The sequence below is a fragment of the Suillus bovinus genome (assembly GCF_016758785.1).
Source record: "Suillus bovinus strain UH-Sbo-P2 chromosome Unknown EDB93scaffold_45, whole genome shotgun sequence".
In the NCBI taxonomy this organism is placed as follows: domain Eukaryota; kingdom Fungi; phylum Basidiomycota; class Agaricomycetes; order Boletales; family Suillaceae; genus Suillus; species Suillus bovinus.
In genome coordinates, this window is record NW_024542101.1 from 111,259 (window position 1) to 133,445 (window position 22,187).

The 22,187-nt window shown below is 46.0% G+C and overlaps 5 protein-coding genes across 5 annotated transcripts; 3 read left to right on the forward strand and 2 right to left on the reverse strand.

The window, feature by feature from the left end:
- Window positions 1–10,125: 10,125 nt before the first annotated feature.
- On the reverse strand, window positions 10,126–10,908 carry EDB93DRAFT_1252317 (uncharacterized protein; the record flags this gene model as incomplete). Its single annotated transcript, XM_041453274.1, has 1 exon — window positions 10,126–10,908. The coding sequence occupies one exon, from the start codon at window positions 10,906–10,908 to the stop codon at window positions 10,126–10,128; it is 783 nt and encodes a 260-aa protein (XP_041305740.1).
- Window positions 10,909–10,937: 29 nt separating this feature from the next.
- EDB93DRAFT_1241601 (uncharacterized protein) lies at window positions 10,938–12,010 on the forward strand (the record flags this gene model as incomplete). Its single annotated transcript, XM_041451896.1, has 4 exons — window positions 10,938–10,942; window positions 11,543–11,756; window positions 11,807–11,874; window positions 11,932–12,010. 4 exons carry the CDS (start codon window positions 10,938–10,940, stop codon window positions 12,008–12,010), a joined length of 366 nt encoding a protein of 121 aa, XP_041305741.1.
- A 1,839-nt stretch (window positions 12,011–13,849) lies between these two features.
- Window positions 13,850–15,453, forward strand: EDB93DRAFT_1088849 (glycoside hydrolase family 16 protein; the record flags this gene model as incomplete). The annotated part of the gene is made up of 13 exons (XM_041446170.1): window positions 13,850–14,004; window positions 14,056–14,220; window positions 14,274–14,306; window positions 14,360–14,369; window positions 14,417–14,455; window positions 14,514–14,583; window positions 14,634–14,667; window positions 14,734–14,765; window positions 14,812–14,896; window positions 14,958–15,072; window positions 15,127–15,217; window positions 15,269–15,343; window positions 15,392–15,453. 13 exons carry the CDS (start codon window positions 13,850–13,852, stop codon window positions 15,451–15,453), a joined length of 966 nt encoding a protein of 321 aa, XP_041305742.1.
- A 1,028-nt stretch (window positions 15,454–16,481) lies between these two features.
- EDB93DRAFT_1158144 (uncharacterized protein) lies at window positions 16,482–20,038 on the forward strand. The gene is made up of 5 exons (XM_041449950.1): window positions 16,482–16,821; window positions 16,873–16,947; window positions 17,194–17,713; window positions 17,768–19,466; window positions 19,529–20,038. The coding sequence occupies exons 1-5, from the start codon at window positions 16,625–16,627 to the stop codon at window positions 19,705–19,707; spliced, it is 2,670 nt and encodes an 889-aa protein (XP_041305743.1). The 5' UTR covers window positions 16,482–16,624; the 3' UTR covers window positions 19,708–20,038.
- Window positions 20,039–21,277: 1,239 nt separating this feature from the next.
- Window positions 21,278–22,125, reverse strand: EDB93DRAFT_1158148 (Longin-like domain-containing protein). Its single transcript, XM_041449951.1, has 4 exons — window positions 22,076–22,125; window positions 21,840–22,020; window positions 21,555–21,780; window positions 21,278–21,500 (listed from the first exon to the last, which is right to left on the reverse strand). The coding sequence occupies exons 1-4, from the start codon at window positions 22,079–22,081 to the stop codon at window positions 21,350–21,352; spliced, it is 564 nt and encodes a 187-aa protein (XP_041305744.1). The 5' UTR covers window positions 22,082–22,125; the 3' UTR covers window positions 21,278–21,349.
- Window positions 22,126–22,187: the final 62 nt, after the last annotated feature.

Genomic DNA, 22,187 nt, shown 5'->3' on the forward strand with positions numbered 1-22,187 from the left:
CAAAGTCTGTTAGCTTAGTCCTCAGACTAGTCGACCAAGGACCGTGTTTCAAATCCTGCCAACCGCATTATTTTTTGAGACCATGTTTCAATTCCTGCCAACTGCATTATTTTTGAGACTATGTTTCAAATCCTGCCAACTGTATTATTTTTTACCTACTTTTCTTTAGTGTATCTTTGCTAGTAGTATTTAGTTACATAGTCTTCTGTAGTGTTTCTTTACTTTACTTTTTCATTAGGAAGCTTTGACTCACCTGACACTTCATAAAATTATACCTACAGTTGCGGACAGGCGAAGTCCACAAATTTTGTAGGGCCTGCATGTGATTTTTTCAGGCCAAACTGAGGCCCGATCCAAACTCAGGCAGTGAAAATACAGCTAAAAACACTGCTCCGAGGTTTTTCCCACGACATTTTTGGCACGCCAAATTTTTTGATGTCTCGTATGATACTTTCTTCATGACATGTCAATAAAACTATGACAGAACTGCTTTGATTGCCATCATCGCACGCTGCGAAACCTGACGGTGCTGTCTCTGTTTGCGCACAGCCCATTCTGCTGCTTTCCCAGTCAAACCTATTCTGTATGCACTCATAAAACGGTACGATCTGTTGATAAACCGCCGGATAACCTCGACTGGACAGGAATCAAGGATTTCCCGCGCCACTTTCTTGGCTGTTGCAAAGCTCGGTTTTGATGCCTCGCGGTAACGGTATTTGCACCAGCCCCAGTACTGCCTCAACAGTTAAGGCTATGAGTTAACTTCGGATATACGGACCACTTACCATCTTGATCGGATTCAGTTCACAGTGAAATTTTGGCAGAAAAATACACTCGTGACCCTTGCTTCTAATCAACTCCTCGAGCATCGATGTCTGACACGAGAAATCATCTTGTTGACTGAGGAGTCGTGCCATACAGCAACTTTTGTTATCGATTGGACAAACAGGAGAGCACTTCGCACGCAAGCCTTGGACATTAAATCCACGCTCCTCGAGAACAGTTTTCAGGCCCTTTGGTTCATCTTTTGCATTAGTCATCTTTTGCACGAGTCCGCGCTTCGAGATATCAGGATTATTTAGAGGGATGACTGTGTCGCGCTGCCGACGCTGCTTGCCACCATCAAACTTGTTCATGTTGAATGCTTTGAGAGCATCGGGAGGAAGAGATGCGTGGGCTGATGAGTTATCGAAAATGAAGAGAGCTTGGCAACCTGGGCTGCTGACTTCCTCGTGGATTTCAATTGCTGATTTTATCTGTTCGAGCAGGTTTTTGTGTGTCCACCAAGGGTCACCGTTGGCACCAGGATGAATGATTTTTCGGGCATCTTTTAGGATTGTGCTGTCAGAATCTTGCAAGATGAGCCGACCATGTTCCTCATTGATGAAATCAGACACGTGAATCAGACGTCCACGTCCCTTCTTGCGTAGAGGTTGCTTGTCGGGCTTTAACCTTGTACGAGAAAAATAAGCTGCAGTATCACCATGACCATCACAGAAGGCTCACCAAGCATTTCGAGCATTGTCGTTGGCGTGAAAACAACATTCATCATGCCAGTATGGCTTGATCTGACGTTCTCCTTGATTTAGTATTGGATCAATTCTCGTCAACTCTGGTCCTTCAAATCGAACCATCCGTGCCTCAAACTTTGCCATTGCTGGCAGGTAAACCTCCTGTCGATACTTCACAACATCTTCTCGCTCGTGACCATCCATGTAAACTCCTTTCCTTATCATAGTTTTCCGCCACCCAAGCTTTATCAACCACTGTCGAGCTGTGCGTTCGCTAATCGGGTTCTTGGGAACAATACCCAGTTCAGGAAAGATTGTTGTCGTTACTGCACTTTGCAGAGCTTGTGGTGTTACAGTTCCTGTTGGCAAATTTGATAGCCACGTTCGTGCACGATTCTGCACTGATTCGTCATGCAAGAAGGACCGAGCATTCTTGCTACCACCTTGCCTTTCAACAGGGAGCTGTTCGAATATTTGGTAGTGACGGGCCAGTGCACGGACTCGACGTGCAAACCAGTTGCCATTCCCGTCATGCCACTGACGAGCAATCTCTAAACTGGCACCAATGCGGGAGGCACCTTTGAGACGAAGAGTAGCGAAGTTGGATAGAATAAGAAGCTGATTGATACGAGAAAGGGGTAAAGCTTTCTGCCCAGCTCGAAGATCATTCTGGATTTGATTGCGAAGTGTTTTCCAGTCACGAATTTCGGTATTGGATGCAACTGTGCTGTCGAGCTCTTGTTCCCACTCCTCTGCATCACCCTCGCCTGAGATATCTTCCGGATTGTCATTTTCATTTGTCGTGTTGTCATGCACAGCATTGGTCTCGTCCGAATCACTGGCAGCGTCTCGATCATCGACAAAACTTGGATCTGACATCATCGAAACACTTCATGCATGAGGCAGGATTATCAAAGGGCTTGACTTGAATGCCAGCTCTGCTGGTTCACTAACTGGTGCATCTGATGAGTCAGAGAGTGCACCAGGAGCAATGGAGCCTCGCGTTTGCTGAAATCCGAATGAACTGAGCAATGTTTGGCCCCTCCAACTTTTCTGATAGCGTTGCTGTGTCCGCTTGGACTTGCTCATGACATCGGGGCCCTTAGCATAGGTTGCAGGTCGTGCTTCAGGGAGGTGAGGTGTATGGTATTTTTTGTTGCTTTTGCACTCATGCTTGCGCTTCGCTGCAGCTTTTTGCATCTTCCTTTGCAGCCTTTCAGGAATCCAGTCAGGATCCTTCCCATCTTCTGTTGCTGCCATCTCTGCAAGCTTCTTCCCAAATTCTTCGTCATTCAACACATCCAGTTCAACCTCTTCATCAATGTCCGATTCATCCGAGTCTGTTGATCCACGGTCAACATATTCATATTCTTGCTCGAAGTTGATCTTTAATCCATCGAAAGCCACTGTAAGTGTCTCATCCTCCAAATCAGACTGCCAGCCTGATTCCGTTTGACAAGGACTTGATTCTCGAGTCGAGCCCGCCGAACCCAATGCAGATGCAGGAGAAACACTTTGCGATACTTGATGTCGAAGACCGGTGATGTTTCGTGCTTTTTTTCTGGGACGGCCGCGAGCCATGATGAGTTCAATTGTCAATTGTACAGGTTTTTTCCCATGCCATTTTTTGACGGACTCATGTTTTTCTGATTATCGATTCAAAGACAACTCAGCGAAAGCAATCGATTGCACATTTTTCCATATTTTTAGCGAATTTTTAGGGGGCACGCCAAATTTTGGACACTGGAAATGTCAAAATGGCAGCCATGAGAAATTGGCTCGTTCAAATGTATTCTAGATGTCCATTAGTCTATGAAAACACTGCTTCTAACACTTTCCGTTAAGTTGTGCGTCCCAGAAAATTCGGTCTGTAAATTTGCGGACTTCGCCTGTCCACAACTGTACAGGGTATGATGTCATAAGGCTCCACAGATACTCCTGCAGGTATTCTGGTGAAAGATATTATGTCATCAAGCTGTAGATTATTCTACTCCAAAATGACTCACTCTGACTCATTCATGGAAAGTTCTGGAATCTTTTGCTCCACAATGATGTCATAGCTCCCTATTTTATTCTTTTATTAGGGTTTGACCCAATATTTTGATTGGTCCTCCTTATTTTTTGTTGTTTGTGAACCTAGGTTACTTTCCCATGCTAAATGTATATAAGGAGAGCCAATTCTCCACCAAAATAATATGATTTCCCATTTGTAGCTATCTGCCTATCAGATATTTCACTTGCAAAGTTAGTCCCTTTGAAGTGAGAACAAGTGCAGGGAAAAGAATTCCCTTGAGATTATAAGTATCTTACCTTAGAAACTTATCTAGTGCTATAGACCAAGTGTTCTCGGTCACATATATTATCTTTGAGACCCCTTTGTCTCATTGCTCTGTGCCCTTTGACTAAGCGATCTTAGTCATCTATCATATTGTTGAGACCACGTCTCACTAGTTGTCCCATAGACCAAGTGATCTTGGTCAAGTTCCAGTCCCATTTGTTCAAGCAATCTTGAACATATAATATATAGTTGAGACCGTTATCTCACAGTCAAGTGCCCATAGACCAAGTGATCTTGGTCATATTTTGTATATTTGAGACCACGTCTCACTAGTTCCAGTAACCAAGTCCAAAGCCTAGAAGGAGATTTCCTAGGCAAATATGTCCCAGAAACTGAATTACATGTCTAGAAGCTTATTCCTAGACAAGAGATTTGAGTTTCAATAAAGAAAATTAAAGCTCCAGCTAGGTTGATCTTTACAAAAGATTAGTTTAGTGAGCCTCCCAAGAACTCACACATTATTTACCATGAAATACGAAAAGTCTCTAGCGAGTAGAGGTGAGCACGCAGGACGGTAGGAGCTAGACGTTAATATATTATCTCAGTATCTTGGTAAGAGACTCGTATGGTGTAGTAAGTACCTAGACATTAATATATTCTACTTGACTATCAGCTCAGTACGGAAGGAGGGAAAATGGATCTACTCACATCTCAGTATCTTGGTAAGAGACTGAGATGCAACTACTGTAATATGCCTTGTATATAGTATGAACGGGTGAGTTAGGAATAAATTTTCTGACATATGGGAGATAGAGGAGAACGAGAACGTCGGCCGAATGCATCAATTGCGCTCGTACCTTGTCCGACGTCGATGACGTCGGTACCTATTCCTCTGTGTCCAACAAAGTCGTAGACGGTGTTAATCGAGGACTGGCAAGAAGTCTTATCCAAAGTGTAATTGTGGTGTCATTACATTTACACGACTTTATATAAGACCCTCGGTTATTAAGACACTGCAGGACCATTACCGTGCGGTTTGTGATAAGTTGGTCCTGGACATATGTTGTGGATGATACAAGTACTTGGGTGCCCACCTTTGAAGACACCCATGACACGCTCAAAGACATGATGGAAAGACCAAATGGAGCACTCGACTGGTCTAGAAAGCATAACTCAAGATTCAAAGTCAACAAATTTGTGCTCATCGACTTCACTCACAGCAAAACTCGCAATCGACCACCTCTCGTCATTCAAAACACCACCATACATCCCACTGAGCACCATTGTTTCTTAGGCTTATTAGTTGACCAAGAACTAACATGGAAATATCACACAGGGCACGCAATAGCTAAAGGAACGGAATACATCCTCCAACTACGAAGACTCTCAAGGCCAGCAAACGGAATATCGGCAAAACTCATGCATCAATTGTATCTAACTGTAGCAGTACTGAAGTTCACCTACGGAGCGAATCTGTGGTTCAGACCTATCTACCGAAATGACCTCATAGCGGAACAAAGAGGATCAATGGGAATAGCTAAGCGATTAGCTAAAGTCCAAAGAATTGCAGCGTTAAGTATCACCGGAGCCATGAGAACAATGGCCATGGACAACCTGGACAACTACGCTAACCTAATCCCACTTCCCCTCCTCCTCCAAAAGATATGCCACCGTGCAGCACTACACTTAGCCACCCTCCTACAACGTCACCCGCTATACGATCACCTGCAGCACATCACCAGGCATCGCAACATAGCCTGTCACTGCTCATCTCTCCATAACCTGTTAGACACTTACCAAATCTTCTCCAAGGATGTCGAAATGTTTGATCCCGCCAACAGATCCAACAAAAGGAACCCGAATGCCCACCACACACACATCACAAGGAAGGTAAAGGACACCATCAAGGAACAACGAAAGCTCAAAGACAAAGTGCAAATATTCACAGACGGTTCGGGACACAACGGAGGAATAGGCGCAGTGGCAGTTCTAATAAGAGAAGGACAAGTACCCAGAACATTGAAGTACTACCTCGGAATGGACCGGAAACACACAGTCTATGAAGCAGAAGTAGTCAGCCTATCACTAGCAGCAAAACTAATCGCTACAGAAAGAAACATGACCTACCCAGCATCAATCTTCGTGGACAATCAAGCAGCCATACAATCCAGTGAGAGCCGGTATATGAACTCAGGCAGCTATTTAGTAGATCACTTCTGCAGACTCACAGTGCAGCTTGCTAAGAGAAGAGACGACAGAGGCCTCAACTTTGACCTCACAGTAAGATGGATCCCAGGACACAAGGGAGTAGCAGGGAATGAGTTAGCTGACACAGCAGTGAAGGAAGCAGTGGAAGGAGAGGAGAAAATGAGCCTGAGAAGACGTCTACCACTATTCCTTCAAGATGGAAAGCTCCCAGACAGCATATCAGTGCTAAAGCAATGGTACCAATCAGATCTGAACAACAAGTGGGCCGATATTTGGAAAAGCTCACCCAGATACACACACCTATCAGCCATAGATCCCAGCACACCATCCAACAAGTTCATAAAGCTTGTCGCTACCCTCCCAAGATGCCAGACCAGCATAATCACTCAGCTCCAAACCAACCACTCCCCCCTCAACCAGCATCTACACCGCATAGGAAAAAGTGACTCACCATATTGTCCACACTGCCCGCAAACAATAGAAACCGTACCACATTTCCTATTCGACTGTCACCAATACACTAGAGAATGCCACTTTCTCAACAACGCAAAGCCAGCTCCCTCACCTACCTGCTCACATCCGAAAAAGCCAAAGTCCATTCATGTGATACGTCAACAGCACGGGAAGATTTAAGTCCACATTCGGCGAGATTCAGACTGACTAAATGTACATGACTCAAGCATGTAAAATAATGTAACAGGAACACATACTCAAAACAAAACCAATAACTCCAAGACAGAAGGGAATATAGGTGCGGGTCACCTAGTAGAGGAAGAGAAGCAGAAGAGATATCAATAGTCGGGTACAAGCATCAAAATGCGACAATGACAAGAAAATCACCACACCCGCCTTCAATCTCCAAAGTAGCTCACAAACTACATCATCATCATTCCCCTTGTATGAAATCGGCGTCAGCCTTTGCCTGACAACAAGCTGACAGAGTACGCATACATCCACTCACCAAAAGCACAGATTACTATAATTACATATGTTAGATAACAGGAGTAAGCCCCCTGAGTATAGGGCTATGTCCAACATAGGGTCTACAACCCCAAAGGACAATAAATTGGATTTTTTTAAAAAAAAAAAGTACTTGGGTGTGACACTGTGTACGAAGGGAAAGATGCAGCACAGAGATTTAAGTAAAATAAGGTAAGGAATACGGGAGGTCTAGCTGTGTGTTGATCTGCAGCTAGGGAGCTAGAGGGTCCTGTTTTCCAGCCAGAAGAACTTTTCTCCACTCAAATAATGGCCTGTTGAGGCCATTGACTGATCTGCTGGAGTAATGCAGTTCCTGTCGTCTTCGAGCGATGATTTTTGAGTTGGCGTCCTGCGCCTCTATTGCTTGATTGATTAACATGAGGATTGTCTGTAATAAGGTATTTAGGCAATTATTGTCTGTCATTGTGGATTTGGGGGGAAACATCACCAAAGGTTGAGCCCAAATGTCCTGTGCTGTTGACATAATGAATGAGTGGTGTACTTGCTTTAGGGTTGGACAATAAATATGATAGAGAATAGGTGCGGCGACAGAGGCTCATTCCTGACTAGGCTTGTAGATACTGTCTTTACCTTATGTTTGCTATTTTGTAGCTTACATAAGGAAGTTACCTCTTCACCAGTTTCCAGCACCTTGAGTTTGAGTCTTTGTAGTTTCCTCTCTCTCTGAGCTTAGAGCTTAGTACAGAAACCTTTTAGGGTCGAACACTGTCTTCTAGACAATGTAGCTAGGCAGCAAGACCCAACATTATTCAGACTAACCATCTGAATTGTTGAACCTTCAGCAGAAATACTGCAGGGGAGAACTACTTTGCATAGGTATGGTGGTAGGTGTCACTTAGGGCTGGATTCCCTAGGTGATTCTGCAGCTCGTTTGGCCTCTCGATCTGCTATCTCATTCCCCTCCACACCATCATGCTCCAAGATCCATCTTACGGTAACCTTGAAGTGGTGGTCTCAACTAGATTTCTTAAGGTCAGCTATTAGGCTGCGAAAGTGATCTATCAAATAGTGACCTGGCTTAGTTGAGGAAATGTCACCAGATTTAATGGTAGCCTGATTGTCGATGAAGATAGAAACAGGATATATGATGTCGTCTTCTGATGAGAGTAATTGAGCGACCAGAGTGAGACTGACAGCTTCTGTCTCGTAAACAGTGTGTTCATCCTTGGAGCCCAGGTGATATTGCAGAATCTTCAGCTGTGGGCAGCCATTATGAATGAGAATGGCCGCTGCTCCCACCTTGTTGTCAATGCCGGAGCCGTCACTATAGATCTTAATTTTGTCCCTATTCTCATCATGGTCCTGAATGGCAAGTTCTCTTGAGCTGGCAATAGCGGTGCAATAAGGGGTCTGAGAGCTTGGAGGGTGCCTGTTGTGTGTAATGATTTCTATGGAATTCATGTCAAGTTTGGTGGCATAGTAAAGATGATGAAGGGAGGATCTGTGACAGTGGGTGGCAGGGGGGGGGGGGGGGGGGGGGGGGGTGCCACTAAGTGTATGGTGGTTTGGTAACATAGGTTTTGAATCCTGTGGTCAAGGGGGAGCAGTTTTGCATGAGCTTCCAACATGTCCAATGCCATCGTGTGCATGGCTCTGGTGATACTCAGGGCTACGAGGTGTTGGACTCTCCCTAACCACTTAACGACACCCATTGATCCATGCTGTGAGGTGTCACCATCTCCTACAAATAGCAGATAGCACCAAAGACTGACCACATACAGCATTTTTGGGAGGGCTACTGCTAGATATAGCTGTCTCATTAGTGATAGTGGTATTCCTGATGAAGTGGATGAGAGACAACACAGCTGAAACACGTAAGCAGTTCTCTTTGCCAATGTGTATGCAATGTGATCCTTCCAATGGAGTTCCTGATCTAGAATGATGCCTAGGAAGCGAGCGATGTTGTTGGGGTGATCGTGGTGCCTTTGGTTATAAGGGGAGGGTGTTCCTTTTCTGAGTTGAGGGAGAAATCTACTAAAGCAAACTTGGAGTTATGAACTGCGGCCCATTCATATCCACCACCTGGTCATTCTAACATGTGTTTGAGGGTGGTGTGAGTCTCATGGAAGGATAACCCTATGGCAATGAATGCAGTGTTGTCAACAAATGCGAGTGTCTTTTCATTCTTACCATGACCAACAGCTATATCAACAAGGTCAGAGTCATAGATGATATATAGAATGATGGAGAGTGGGTCTCCTTGGCTGATTCCATTTTGTATCAGGATCCATTCAGAAAGATGACTGTCGAATTTGAGTTCCAGGGACTTACATCTTTACACAACCAACAAAGTGGATTTACTGCATATTGAATGCCCCTGAAATATGTTATCTTAGCTGACGTTGTGTTTGACTAGCGGTGTAGAGCCTCGCATCTCCACAGGCACTTCCCTCTGAATTCTCCCACTTTCCCTACAAACTCCAGCTCTAATCCATAGGATATGTCTGGCGCATTAGCGCACTTATATTTTATTTCACAGGTTCCACGCGCGCCCTTGCAGGTTCACGCACTTTGCACATCCACACTTGCAATGTCCATGCACTCGTCCGTCCATCCATCCCATGTCCTTAGATGTTCATTGGTGCGTTTTCCCATCATATTCCCTTTTTGATTAATTAGTTTCCATCGCTAATACTCAGCTCTGCACTTCACGTGTAACTGAGACCCTGTTACATACATTGCATACTATTTTTAGTCTGTTCAGCTCGTTACATTGACTGTCTAAAGTCGCGCGCTTCAGTTCTCAGTCTCCGTCTTAGCATCAGCCAACCTTAGTTGGGGTGTTAACACTCGTCTTGCCTCATCTTTCCCCTGCTTCTCTTGCTCGCGCGTGTTACCTTCGCATCACACACCTCAACCTTTGCCTTTCGCACTTGCGTGTTCACCTTTTGTACATTGCATTGTTTCCACTTTGCGCGTTACTTAGCCCTAGTACTTCATTAGTTGTTTGATGTCCCTCTTTTTACAAAGAGAGGTTTCCTTTACTCAATTAGCTGCCCTTGGGACAACGATTTCACTCGCGCCCGGGTCTATCTGTGTTTGCTTAGCTTAGCACCAACTTTCCCCACAGTTTAGATTTCTCATCTTCAGTGGGTCAGCATCTCTGTGGTTGAAATTCTCAATTTTCTACAGTATCAAACTGTTAATGGTATAGTGGCCACTCTTCCTAGGTTCATTGAACCAAGTACCAGATAAGAAATCGTGTGAATTCCTACCAGCCAAATGGTTATTGGTCGAGATACTCATGGGCAGATTGTCTTGCCCGAAGTGGAAGCCACAGCAGCAAGTCTCGCGATTGTAAACTTTCTGAGCCTCATCAATTTCAGAACGACGCATCGTCCCAAACTCAGGCCTTCGAGCAACTAAAGCTTGAAATGCTAACAGTTTGTCGCCGGTAAGCGACTTCCCAGAGCTAGTGGTTACCTGGGTACTGCACACAGAGTGTGGTGTTGACGGGCAAGGGGGACTTTCAACCAGAAGAGCTGCCACAGCAACCTTAGGTGTGCTACCTGCTTCCAGAACCAATTTTATTGCAAGGCACCCCTTTTCCTGTTGTGCCCTCTGATCAAGGACCCTTCCACTTTGTAGCTTCAGGAATGAAGATGAATCTTCACCAGACAGTACTTCAAGGAGATATACAAAAAGTGTTCGCTTCACCATAGGAATAAGCGAAGGGTGGTCAACTCCGTGGAGAATAATAGAAGTGGCAACTGAAACATACTTTTGATGTTCAGCGACTTGCAGCGTAATCCAGTTGAGGCAGCCAGCCTCATCCTTCATAGCCATGGTCACACAGGACCACAAGTTCTCACGCTCAACATAGAACCTCAATCTCAAAATATTGAGCATGTCGAAACAACTCAGTTCGGGGAGGGAGTCGGGAGTCTTAGCGTCTTTGGTGGAAGACATGATCTCGAAAAATTTCGGAGCAAGGCTCAATGGCGTCTTTAGAGTAAAGAGTATGTTGGTTTGTAAGACCAACACAGAGTCAAAAGAAGAGAAGATGACAAAAGGATAGAGAAGAAGTAAAATAAAACAAAAAAAGTTGCTGTTCAGACTTTAGAGCCACCTTTGTGATGGCAGGTAGAAGTCCTTTCGAACTTTAGATGATGGCACAACGATAACTGAAGAGTTCCTTTGCAATGTTAACCAGATACAAGCCTAGTTGTGATTGAAAGAAATCTGGGGACTTCCTACAAACACGATATTATATACTAGGTAGTGTACGGAGTCCGTGATAAAATAGAATAACAAATAACAAGAAAATAAACATACGCTTGAACATACGGTCCTCGGCTACTGACGTTAGCCGAGTCTGGAGCGTTCTAGTCCTTCGATCGTACTCGTGTGCGGCTGAACCTTTCCATAACCGCCACAACCTTTCGACACTGAGGTAATAGCGTGGGAAAAGTACTAGTGTTGTCAGAACTATTCAACTGAAACTGAATGCTATCACAACGATTTGTGCTTGTTCATCGTGATGTGGTCGGTAGCGTACCGTCTTCCATCCATCTCAATGCGGCATTCATTTTCTCAATTTCAGCAAACACATATTCAACGCTCAAGTTTCGATACGGGCTCCATGCTGCAAGCGATGGTTTGATTGCGCCGAGTGTCACGCGGAGTCGGAAGATCATATGTTAAGGAAGACAGCTGAGATGGTGTTCATGTGCAAGAAGTGCAAGAAGGCCTTTAGGAAAGACATGTCAAACTACGAGGAGAGCGATGAGTTTTGCCCGCACTGCGACAATCACTATGTAAGCGACGACGCGTTCTTGCGACCGAGATCTCATGACACTACTCATAGGTCATTGATGCCAAGACGCCGCAGGCAGTGATTGGAGTTGAAGGCGAAGATGCGCGAGTTGATGCACGGTGAGGTCTTTTTTTTTTTTGGCGAAATATTGCTCATGGGTTGATTCCTTTGCATAGGATGCTCAAAGATGATCGTGTTCAACAGGATCCAACGCGATCCATTTTTTCAAGGGATTTTACGGATAGAGTGGGATGATATCTCTCTCTCGATACCCTTGCGTTCCCTGCTTTCTGCCTGTGTTGCATGCTATCACTTTAGATCGATCACTTGTTCAGCGCTGCAGCACCTAATACTCAGCCATTTACACACTGTGGGTCATGTCTGAGATGTGACTCAGAATGCACACTCCCGGAATCCTACTCGACTGTAACACTCTCAATCATATCTAACGCGGAGTAACGTTTAGTCGATCAAAACATATGCATCTCACATGCAGCAACACTGACACCATCAACTAGTGAAATTCCATCCACAGAGTATAGGATGGAATCACGGTTCACCCGCGTGTGCTGACTTGAGTAGTGCCTAGCTCCCAACGTGGACTGTAGACATCCCCCAATCCATTCCATCTCTCACCAGTGCCTGCTACTACATTGTAGCGGAATGCTTGGTACGGGTCTCCATGCCGCAGTCCTGTCGCTAGATGCACATCTGCCGCCCTGGGTTAGGGTTCGCCCTGCAGTCTCCGGAATGCTCGTGTGAGTCTGCGCCCGGTTCAAAGTTTAGTGAATATTAGACTAATATTTTCATGCTGGCAGGTGTTTTTGGCACGCTCAAGACCTGCCAGCAAAAAGCGATACCAGGATGTATGGGCTCGGCTCGCATCGGTTGTTTTGCCGTTCAGATCACGATCTGCGGTGGCAATGGTAGCCTGCTAGCAGCTATATGCAAATCTTATGTTGCGTTAGCTCCTGGAGACTGCTACTGGCAGTTGCTGCATCATGCTTCTTGACCCCTGGCTTGATCAAGGATTGTCGTTTTCGTACTGGAATCAAAATTTCCAGTGGATCTGGATGAATCGGGATACCCAGGGTAATGCAGATGCGGCAGCAATCGCATATGTGCACTGGAACCACATGGGACAAAGTGTTCAATTCACGACATGTTCATTATGTAAATGACGTCATGAGCTAGTATGTTGAAGCTCAATTCTTACATAAATAATACAGAATTATGTGCATCCCATTAGGGATGTTCAATTCTAAACTGTCGTTGTCAATGTCGACTTGACCTTACGACCGTCCTCTCGTAAACTACTTACGCAGACCCTGAACCTTTCCTGATTTAGCCGCTACCGTGTCGGTTAAACCTTCGCATGGGAGACATTCTACACCTTATCGCAGAGTATCCTCGTCCCAGCCCAGGTTAGCTACCTGAACATTCCCATGTAGGAGTAGTAATTTTCCTAAACATTTATTCATGATACTTTTGAATCATTGATTTGGGGAAAGATTTAAAAATTATTGAGCAATACTACATAGAATGGTTTACTAGGAATAGGATTAGGACGAGGATACTCTGTGAAAAGTAGATTTCGCAATAAACATGAAAAGCTTTGAGTAGTTAAATTGGGCTCTAACAGCAATTGCAAGGAAGGATAGTGACATAGTCACGGTAGAGTGGTAGACGCAAGGTTTGACGACTAAATCAGGAAAGGTTCAGGGTCCACGTAAGTAATGTACGAGAGGACGGCCGTAAGGTCAAGTCGACATTGACCATCCCATTCGCACAACGCGGTCTGACGTTGGGCGGGAGCGTCATCTCAATATTCTTTGCGCGCTAGTCCTGCCACTCGTCCAATCGGATTTCAAACGAGTTACGATACATACATTAACCAGTACTACTAGAGTTCAATCTCGGGGTCACTCTCGGAGATGCGGCCACGTTTTCGTTGCTCGTGGGACTAATATTTTCCTACTCGTCACTGGGAGCCAACGGGCCCATCGGGAGCAGGGTAGACTTGGATTTATTACACATCAAGTGAAACAGGTTTGTCCTCCCGCCCTCTCTGCTTGCACCATCAGCCCACTTGCAATGAAGGCTATCAGCAGTAGGACCATTGTCCTTGCTTCGCTTGTGGGATTTGCTGTGGGAGGTAAGATCTACACTCTGAACGAGTGTGTTCGTGGTGAAGGCTTCTATGACTCCTTCAATTTCGAGAACATCACTGACCCCACCCACGGGCGTGTGTATGTCCTATCGCCATGCATGTAATTCGTTCATTTTTAATTGAATGACAGGACGTATGTCAACCGAACAACGGCAGAAAGCCTCAACTTGACTTATGCCACGAGTGACACCTTCATCTTGCGCGCGGATGACACTACGGTTTTGGGCGTCAATGACACGGGTCGAAATTCGGTCAGGATTCGGTCCAATCGTTGGTACCATGAGCATGTTGTTGTGTAAGTGGTTCCTCGTGGATGAGTCTCACTAACTGACGCATTGTCATTAATAGTTTTGACATACAGCACATGCCCGAAGGATGCGGGTGAGCTTATTTAATTTGTTCGAGGGTCCTATCGCTTACATATCTTGAAATAGAACATGGCCCGTAAGTAGGCCGTTCCGATGACGCAAGTTTATATTAACAGATAACAGGCTATCTGGGAAACCAAAGAGTCCGATTGGCCTGCCAGTGTTTGTTCCTTTTCCTTGTGTGATAACTCTACCATCTTGACGTACATCCCTTCACCAGGGTGAAATCGATATCCTCGAGGGCGCAAACAATGTGGTGCCTAACCAGTCGACGCTTCACACTAGCCACAGTTCGTTCACTATAACACTTGTAACTGTGCTATTTTTCAACATAACACAGATTGCTCCATGTCAAATCACACTCACCAAACAGGGTATGTTTGATGATCTTGATCCGTCACTGCATTGAAATTCGTCCGGCTAAAATGTTCACTGTTTAGAACCTTTCTAACAACCAACTGTGATGCTTCAGGTGATGTCGCCACAGCTGATTCCGATCTCGTACTAAAATGCAATAGTCGCTTACAATGTTGGGTGTGGTGTACAGCACACTCGAGACAACAACAGTTTTGGTCCAGGATTCAACCGCATTGGCGGAGGATGGTGCGTTACGGGCCCAGAAACTTACTTTCAGTGCTCTTGCGGCTTACAAGTTCATCTGCAGGTATGCCATGGAACGCACACTTCACTATATCAAGGTTTGGTTCTGGGAGAGAGATGACCCATGTGTTCCCCTCGACGTTCGTACCGGTGCATGGATCATCGATACTGAACACTGGGTAATAGTTTTCGCATCTTTTTTGAATTATGCTTACACATGATTTGACTCCCAGGGCATTCCTGCCGCCAACTTTCGTAACAGCACTGAGTGTGACATCCGGTCTCACTTTGGAGCCAACAACATTATCATTGATCTGACGTTTTGTGAGTCTTGGATTGTTTTCTAGTGGTCTTGCATGCTCATGCCCCGCGCAGGCGGCGACTGGGCCGGCAACCCGGCTATCTACAATGCTTCTGGATGTCCGTTAGACTGCGTGACTTATGTCAACAGTAAGTATTCCTGTGCAACTGACCAGTATAACTGCGAACCCTTTTCAGACAACCCTAGCGCATTCACAAACGCCTACTTCCAGATCTCGTCCATGACCGTCTACGAATAGATGTCGCAGAGCGGGCGTTTAGTGTGTTGTTTTCTTATTAGTAGGTCAAAAATAATCATTGTCGATGGTGCAGATTATATACCCATGGATGTTACTTCACTTACATACCGTAGAATGCGAGAATATTCGTTCCGAGATTCTGCAGATTGATGGGAAGAGCGTATGGCTCCCTGAGACCAATGCAAATGGATAAAATGTTTGGTTGGTTTCAGGTCAAAATCAATGTGATGTATCCTCCCGGTGAACGGCACTGGCGTCATGATACACCCATGGTGTATTACGACGTCAGAATTATTCACTGGCAACGAAACTTTAAAAGCGTGTTTCATCATTGTTCTAGATGAAAGAAGGTTGCGTGGATTTACAGTCTGAGATATCAGCAGCAGAATTTGCAGCCAAATACCACACGCATAAACACTCCTGTTCGTGTATCGCTCTTAAAACAGAAACTAAGCTGATGTAGTGCTAACAGCCGAAAAGTAACTACTAACCTGTTATCTGAGAGTCTTGCACATTTAGGAAGGTGACCCGAGATCCAAGAAGGAATCACCGGCAAGGACAGGCTCAACCTTCGTTCCGATATGTGTCATCTACACAGCAGAAATTATTTAGTCTGATACTGATGAATTCGATGGATAGTTACCAGTTGGTCATGCCCCCCCTTCCGCCACCGCTGCCGTATCCGCTGAGGGAGTATGAACATAAAATTTAGAAACCTGCTCTTCCATTCTCCCATTCTTGCTACATTTCCACTGCACCTGACTAAATTCCTCTTGCTGTGCGCCTCTAAAACTGTCTTCCGGTGGCTTGCAACGCATCCTAATCAGGTTTCAGAGGTAGCTGTGTTTTAAGCGCAACAAAGCCTTTGATTCATCTTGAAGTGTTAATGGCGCTATTGAAACAGCTTTGATGGCCTTCAATGTCCTTTGAACGAAATTCTAGAGCTAGAGCGTACTGCCTTTATGAGCGCTATAGCCACGATTTGAATTATCAAATTCGCGTGGCAGTTCACGCACCGAATGGCACCGCCACTGGCAATTGAGGCGTGTATACGCACTCTCAAGAACAAACTAACGGACGACTCAGTTTGCTTTGAAACGACGACATTCCGTACTTCAAATTTAATTGTTGCACTTCTCCTGATTGTCATTTTCGCCATAAATCACGAATTATGTCTGCCAGGAGGCAGTCATCGACAACATCTTTGGCCAAATATGCACGGACCACATCACCCGATGCCAACATTCGCTCTTTGGATTTCTGCAACTCTTTTTGGGGTGTTGACGATGGAGGTGTAAATGTATTGTTTGCTCGAATGCGCGGAGCAGCAAGGACAATGGAGGAGTTGAGAAATTTCTGGAAGGAGAGGTAACTTGACTTTCGTATGTTTTTCTAATTGACCTTTACACTTGTCTGCAGATCTGCGATCGAGGAAGATTATGCAAAACGGCTTGCGAAGTTGGCCAAAATGTCAATCGGCAAGGATGAAATAGGGTGAGTTCCTCAAATTCTTTGAACCCTGACTTTCGCCTGCGGGCCGCTCTTGTCGGTCGGGCGGGATGACATAGGTGTGGCTCTGCAAGTTGCAGAACTACACGTTGTTCCACAAAGCACTTAGGGATATGTATTTCCCGTCTCATTACTCGGGTCGAATACACAGCGTTCAGCTGCGTGGTGGCGCAACTTTGCATCTTGACGTGTGGCTTACGCCTGGGTTTCATTACTGATCGCAACTCGCAGGGAACTACGGAACTCCGTGGATACGTTGCGTTTGGAAACCGATAAGCAAGCTGGGTTTCACCTGCAGCTTTCGCAGCAAATACGGAATGATCTCGAGGGTCAGGCCGCGGCTTTCTCCGCAAGGCAACAACACCACAAGAAGACGTATCAAGCCGCTATCGAGAAGGAGTTCAAAGTGAAGCAAACACGCGAACAGCACGCAAGCAAAGCTCGGGAGAAATATGAATCTGATTGCCTTCGTATCAACTCCTATACTGCTCAATCGACGCTGGTTCAGGGCAAAGATCTCGAGAAAATTCACCTGAAGCTCGAGCGTGCCCAGCAAACAGTGCAAGTGAACGAAAATGATTACGCTCAGTTTACTCGGGTGTTGCAAGAAACTATGCAGAAATGGGAGCAGGATTGGAAGGCCTTCTGTGACACATGTCAAGATCTTGAGGAAGAGCGAATGGAGTTTATGAAGGATAATATGTGGGCCTATGCCAACTCCGTATCAACAGTATGTGTCTCAGACGATGAGGTAAGTCTTTCACCGTATCATTGGCTATCACTGTTTAGCAATCGGTCCATATAGTCTTGCGAGAAAATGCGACTCGCCTTGGAACAGATGGAACCGGAGAAGGAGATGGAGAATTTTGTTCGTGATTACGCAACGGGAAATGCGATACCCGAACCACCGGCGTTCGTCAACTATACCAGTTCCGATGCAGTGCCCTCATCTTCTGCTCGCATTGCTACTCGTCCTGCAACCTATGCTCGAACATCCCAGAGGTCATCGGCAGGGCGTAGTGCACCACCTCCGGAACCCGAAGACGCTTACGACGATACAAACCATGCAGGTGTAGGGGCGATTGGTGCAGGAAGTCGCAGCTCTCCTGCTGAATCTACTCTCGCAAGAAGTCAGACTCAAAAATCTCAAAGTGGACGCTCTCAAACGAACGGTGTCAACGGACACGTCTCCCCTCTCCATGATGTTCAATCTCAAGCGTCCCAAACCCAGAGGCGTGATAGTACAGCCTCTGCTCTTCGGTCTACACAAGATCTTAGGCTTACACGAGAGTCCCATGTGGATCCAGTTGACCCTACGGTCTCTAACACGCAGTTAGTTATCGGATCGCAGACTTGGAATGTTGATCCGAACAAGGACCCGCAACAGCAGAGAGGCCAACCTCGGACTTCGCCTCCTGTCGGAGAACAAAATGACCCATTAGTCAGGCAAATGGCTGAGCTGAGCACTGCAGCTGCCCAGAACTTGGCAAGACGTCCCACCGTTCGCAGGGATACACTCTCGGGACAAGATCCCCGCAAAGCCACTACTGAATCTCTTGTTACCCCCTCTTCAGCTCACTCCGGCAATCGCGATTTCCGCAATTCAGCTGAAGTCGTGGTTGGGCCTTACCCTCTGGCACCGTCGCGATCGAGCTCTCCAAATCCTCCTAAACCTGTTCTTGCAGCCCCTCCGCCTCCTTCACTTCCACCTTCTTCGAATCTCCCAGTCGAGCAAGTGCTCAATAACTATGGCCGTACGTTCCCAGGAGAACAACGGTCTCGTAGTAGGGCCAATAGCTTTGTTGGTCCGCCACCTCCTGTTAACAATTACCAAACCCAAGATCCAAATGGGGTACGCCCTACTAGTAGGGGGGGTTATCCTGGTGTTGGTACTCAAAATCTAGGTCCTCAGCCTCCAACAGGGTCACTTGTTCGTGCGCCGTCGATGGCTCAAAGACCAATCACGCCCAACAACCCAGTTGGCATTGCTCTCGGCCCAGATGGACGTGTTGTTGTGGATCATATGGCACATCAGCCCCCACGACAACCACCTTACGTCCAAGCGCAACCACCCAGCGCTCAATCATACCCAGGGTATAATAATAATGACAGCCGGCAGCCGCAGCCTCGCGTAGATTACGGTACTGTGGCAACTTATGGTGCGCCTGCTCCACAACCGCAACCTTACAGCAACTATAATCACCCGCCTCAACGTCCTCAATATGATTCTCAGCCTGTTGTTCCCTACCAGCCGCCGCCGCCGCCGCTGTCATCGCAGCCTTACAACTACGGTCCGCCTGCGCGGAATCCATCAATTACGACTCACCCAAGTCAAAGTACCATCAATCATCAACACCCTCAGCAACCATATTATGGTCATAACACGAATACCTACCGTGCGCCAAGCCCTGTCATGACACGCACACCTTCTCCACAGCTCCCACGTCATCCACCACCTCCTACAGGCGCTTATACTGACGATGGCCGCCCCATCCTATTTTACGGTATGTTCCATGGCTTGAAAATGAACATTGGTGTGTTTATAACATAAATCGTACCCTCACAGTAAAAGCACTGTACGATTACGCAGCAACCATTGACGAAGAATTTGATTTCCAAGCGGGCGATATTATTGCCGTAACTGATACCCCAGAAGATGGGTGGTGGAGCGGAGAGTTGCTTGACGAGATTAGACGACAGGCTGGTAGGCACGTGTTCCCAAGCAATTTCGTATGTTTGTTCTAGTCATATAGCTCTCACTCGCTTTCAGCGCGCTGCTCATTTACACCATTCTTTTGCTTACTTCACATACCTGCTATGTTTCCTTACTGATGCCAAACCCGTGACGAATCTCTTGACGCTTGTGATGTGGTACACATTCTTTTCGTCGACCTTATCTACTGGTGGATAAACATTTTGGTCCATACGTGCTATATTTCATGTTCGCTGATAAGTCCGTGCGAGTGGCAGCAATGGATCTGATAATCTTCCCGAGCCTCTCCTCCATGATTCTAGAAATTGTGACCTCGTCACGCGATGTAACGTTAAAGTGTGACTTGTAGGGGCCCGATAGTAAGTATTTCACATCAGGCTGCTGTCACCGATACGACACGTTACATTAAACGTTCATTTTGAGATAGCTGTGCAGACTCGTGCGCGTTTCTGTCTATATGCAAACTAGTGCCATCTCCAAGTCTCATACTTACCATCAACTTTCGAGTCTAATAGTACACGTGCAGGCAACCAAGGGGTAACGATGAGTTGTCCTTTGTCTCATGATCATTTGCACCAGCTGTTTATGTCAAACTGCAGAATGCTCATTCTTTGCCAGCGCCTCGAATAAGCCGGTTATGACGGTTATTTCCCAGCCCAGGAACCATGCTGAAACATGGCAGTGGAAATTGTGTATATTGGGAGAGATTGACATACTTATAAGGCTCAGCGCTTCATATCATCGGCTCTGGTTCAATTCTATCCGAGCAAGGATAACGGTCATCGCATTTGTCTTCACCCGAAGTCGGCTCCGGTGACATCTCGAAGTATTAAAGGCCCACTTCTTGGTGAGTTATCTGTAGTAACTTCGTAGCTTCGCACTTTACCTTATCTTGAAATCGTTACAGCTCTTGTGGTTCATCAATACTCGAACGTTGACCCTTGACGCTCCCGACAATCCTTGAACATACAAACCATCATGCGTCCATACGCCATTTACGAGCACCCCGATTTCAGCCTCTCCACTGAATCGGTATCAACGCTACGAAAGATCGCAGCGGCTTTGACTGCCGTTGCTGCATCCAGCGCAGCTGTATATGAATACATCGCCTACGCTGGGGTTGGGCGGTGAAGGTTAGTCGCACTTAAATCGGTTTTTGGTCGGGTCATTGAGTTCCCCTGCAGTTCTGCGCTTCTTCAGGCCTGAGGCGATACCAATGGATGTCTGAGTGTTCCGTGAAACACGAGACATCGCCTCCTGTCAATCGTCGGAGAGTCGATTTGTAGGATCTAGAGCATATGAAGACTTCAATAGAAGCAGGGGACGGGCTTACGCAGACCCCAAATCGGATCGAGGGGTAAAGCCAAATGTAAGAGTCAAGAGTTAACGGTGTATGGTTAGATGCGGTTACTGCAGACGGTTGCCATCCGGTATGGATTCTGAACCACTATGTATCATCAGTTAGGGCATTCTTTTGTTGTACCAATCATCTCCCCATCATTCTTATGTCATATGTGATACAATGCCATGGTTCTTTTTTTTACTGCTATCATAACAGTCACTATTTTATAGCGTTTCTTGTGCAATCTGCTTCCAAGCTCGGTCAGGCAAGCCTAAGGGTCACCGCAAAATGCGAATGTTCTATGATGGAGAAGGAAAGTACAAAAGATGGATCTACAGCTGTTGTATCCTCTGCTGGACCTTTTCCCTGACAGTTTGATACGCATTCATAATCGTCTGCTCATTGATTACAATCTCAGTTGTGTCGGCCTTTGGTCGACTAACTCTGGATGCGATTGTCGTCGAATCCGTTTCCACAATAATTCTGTGAAGACGGCGGTGAGTATGGGTTGGATCATTAATCAAAAAAACGCTTTACCCATCATCGATTGTTTCATCTAGGCACAAAAGAACCATGTCGAGGTTCTCCAGCACAGCCCGCTTCTCAACTTGATTCCGCAACAGCAAATGTACAGCGTCAGAGAACGCAGTGAGAGCAGAGTAAAGCATGATTTCGTTCTCTGTTGCACCGCCGATGATGTAGAAGATGAGGTCTAATGTATGTCGGAAGACTGCAAGACGACCGTCGTAGAGTATGATATCGGCTGAAAGTGTATGCATCTAGCTGTGAGTAGGTTTTGCTGTTGCACATGCAGCTACGCACCTCCAGGCTTTTTTGTTTTCTGCCACAGGCCCTTTTCAAATGCTCGTTGGTCCTTCAATGTCAAAAGTTCCTTGGACTCGCCCTGAGGATGACCTTTGGGTCGGTAGTACTTGGCAAGGACACGATGTCCTTCAGCGTCTAAGATGAGGAACGCGTTTACACTATATAATGACAGATTCATCTTCAAAAATGAGACACAAAGTTAGCCTTGCTCTGTTACAGTAGATGAGTCCAACCTTCATCGACGTGGCCAACAAATCGTTAATACTGACCACTTGTGGAAAGCATCCGAATAATGTACTAACGTCAAAAAAGGAAATTATGACATTGACTCTAAGACAGACTACA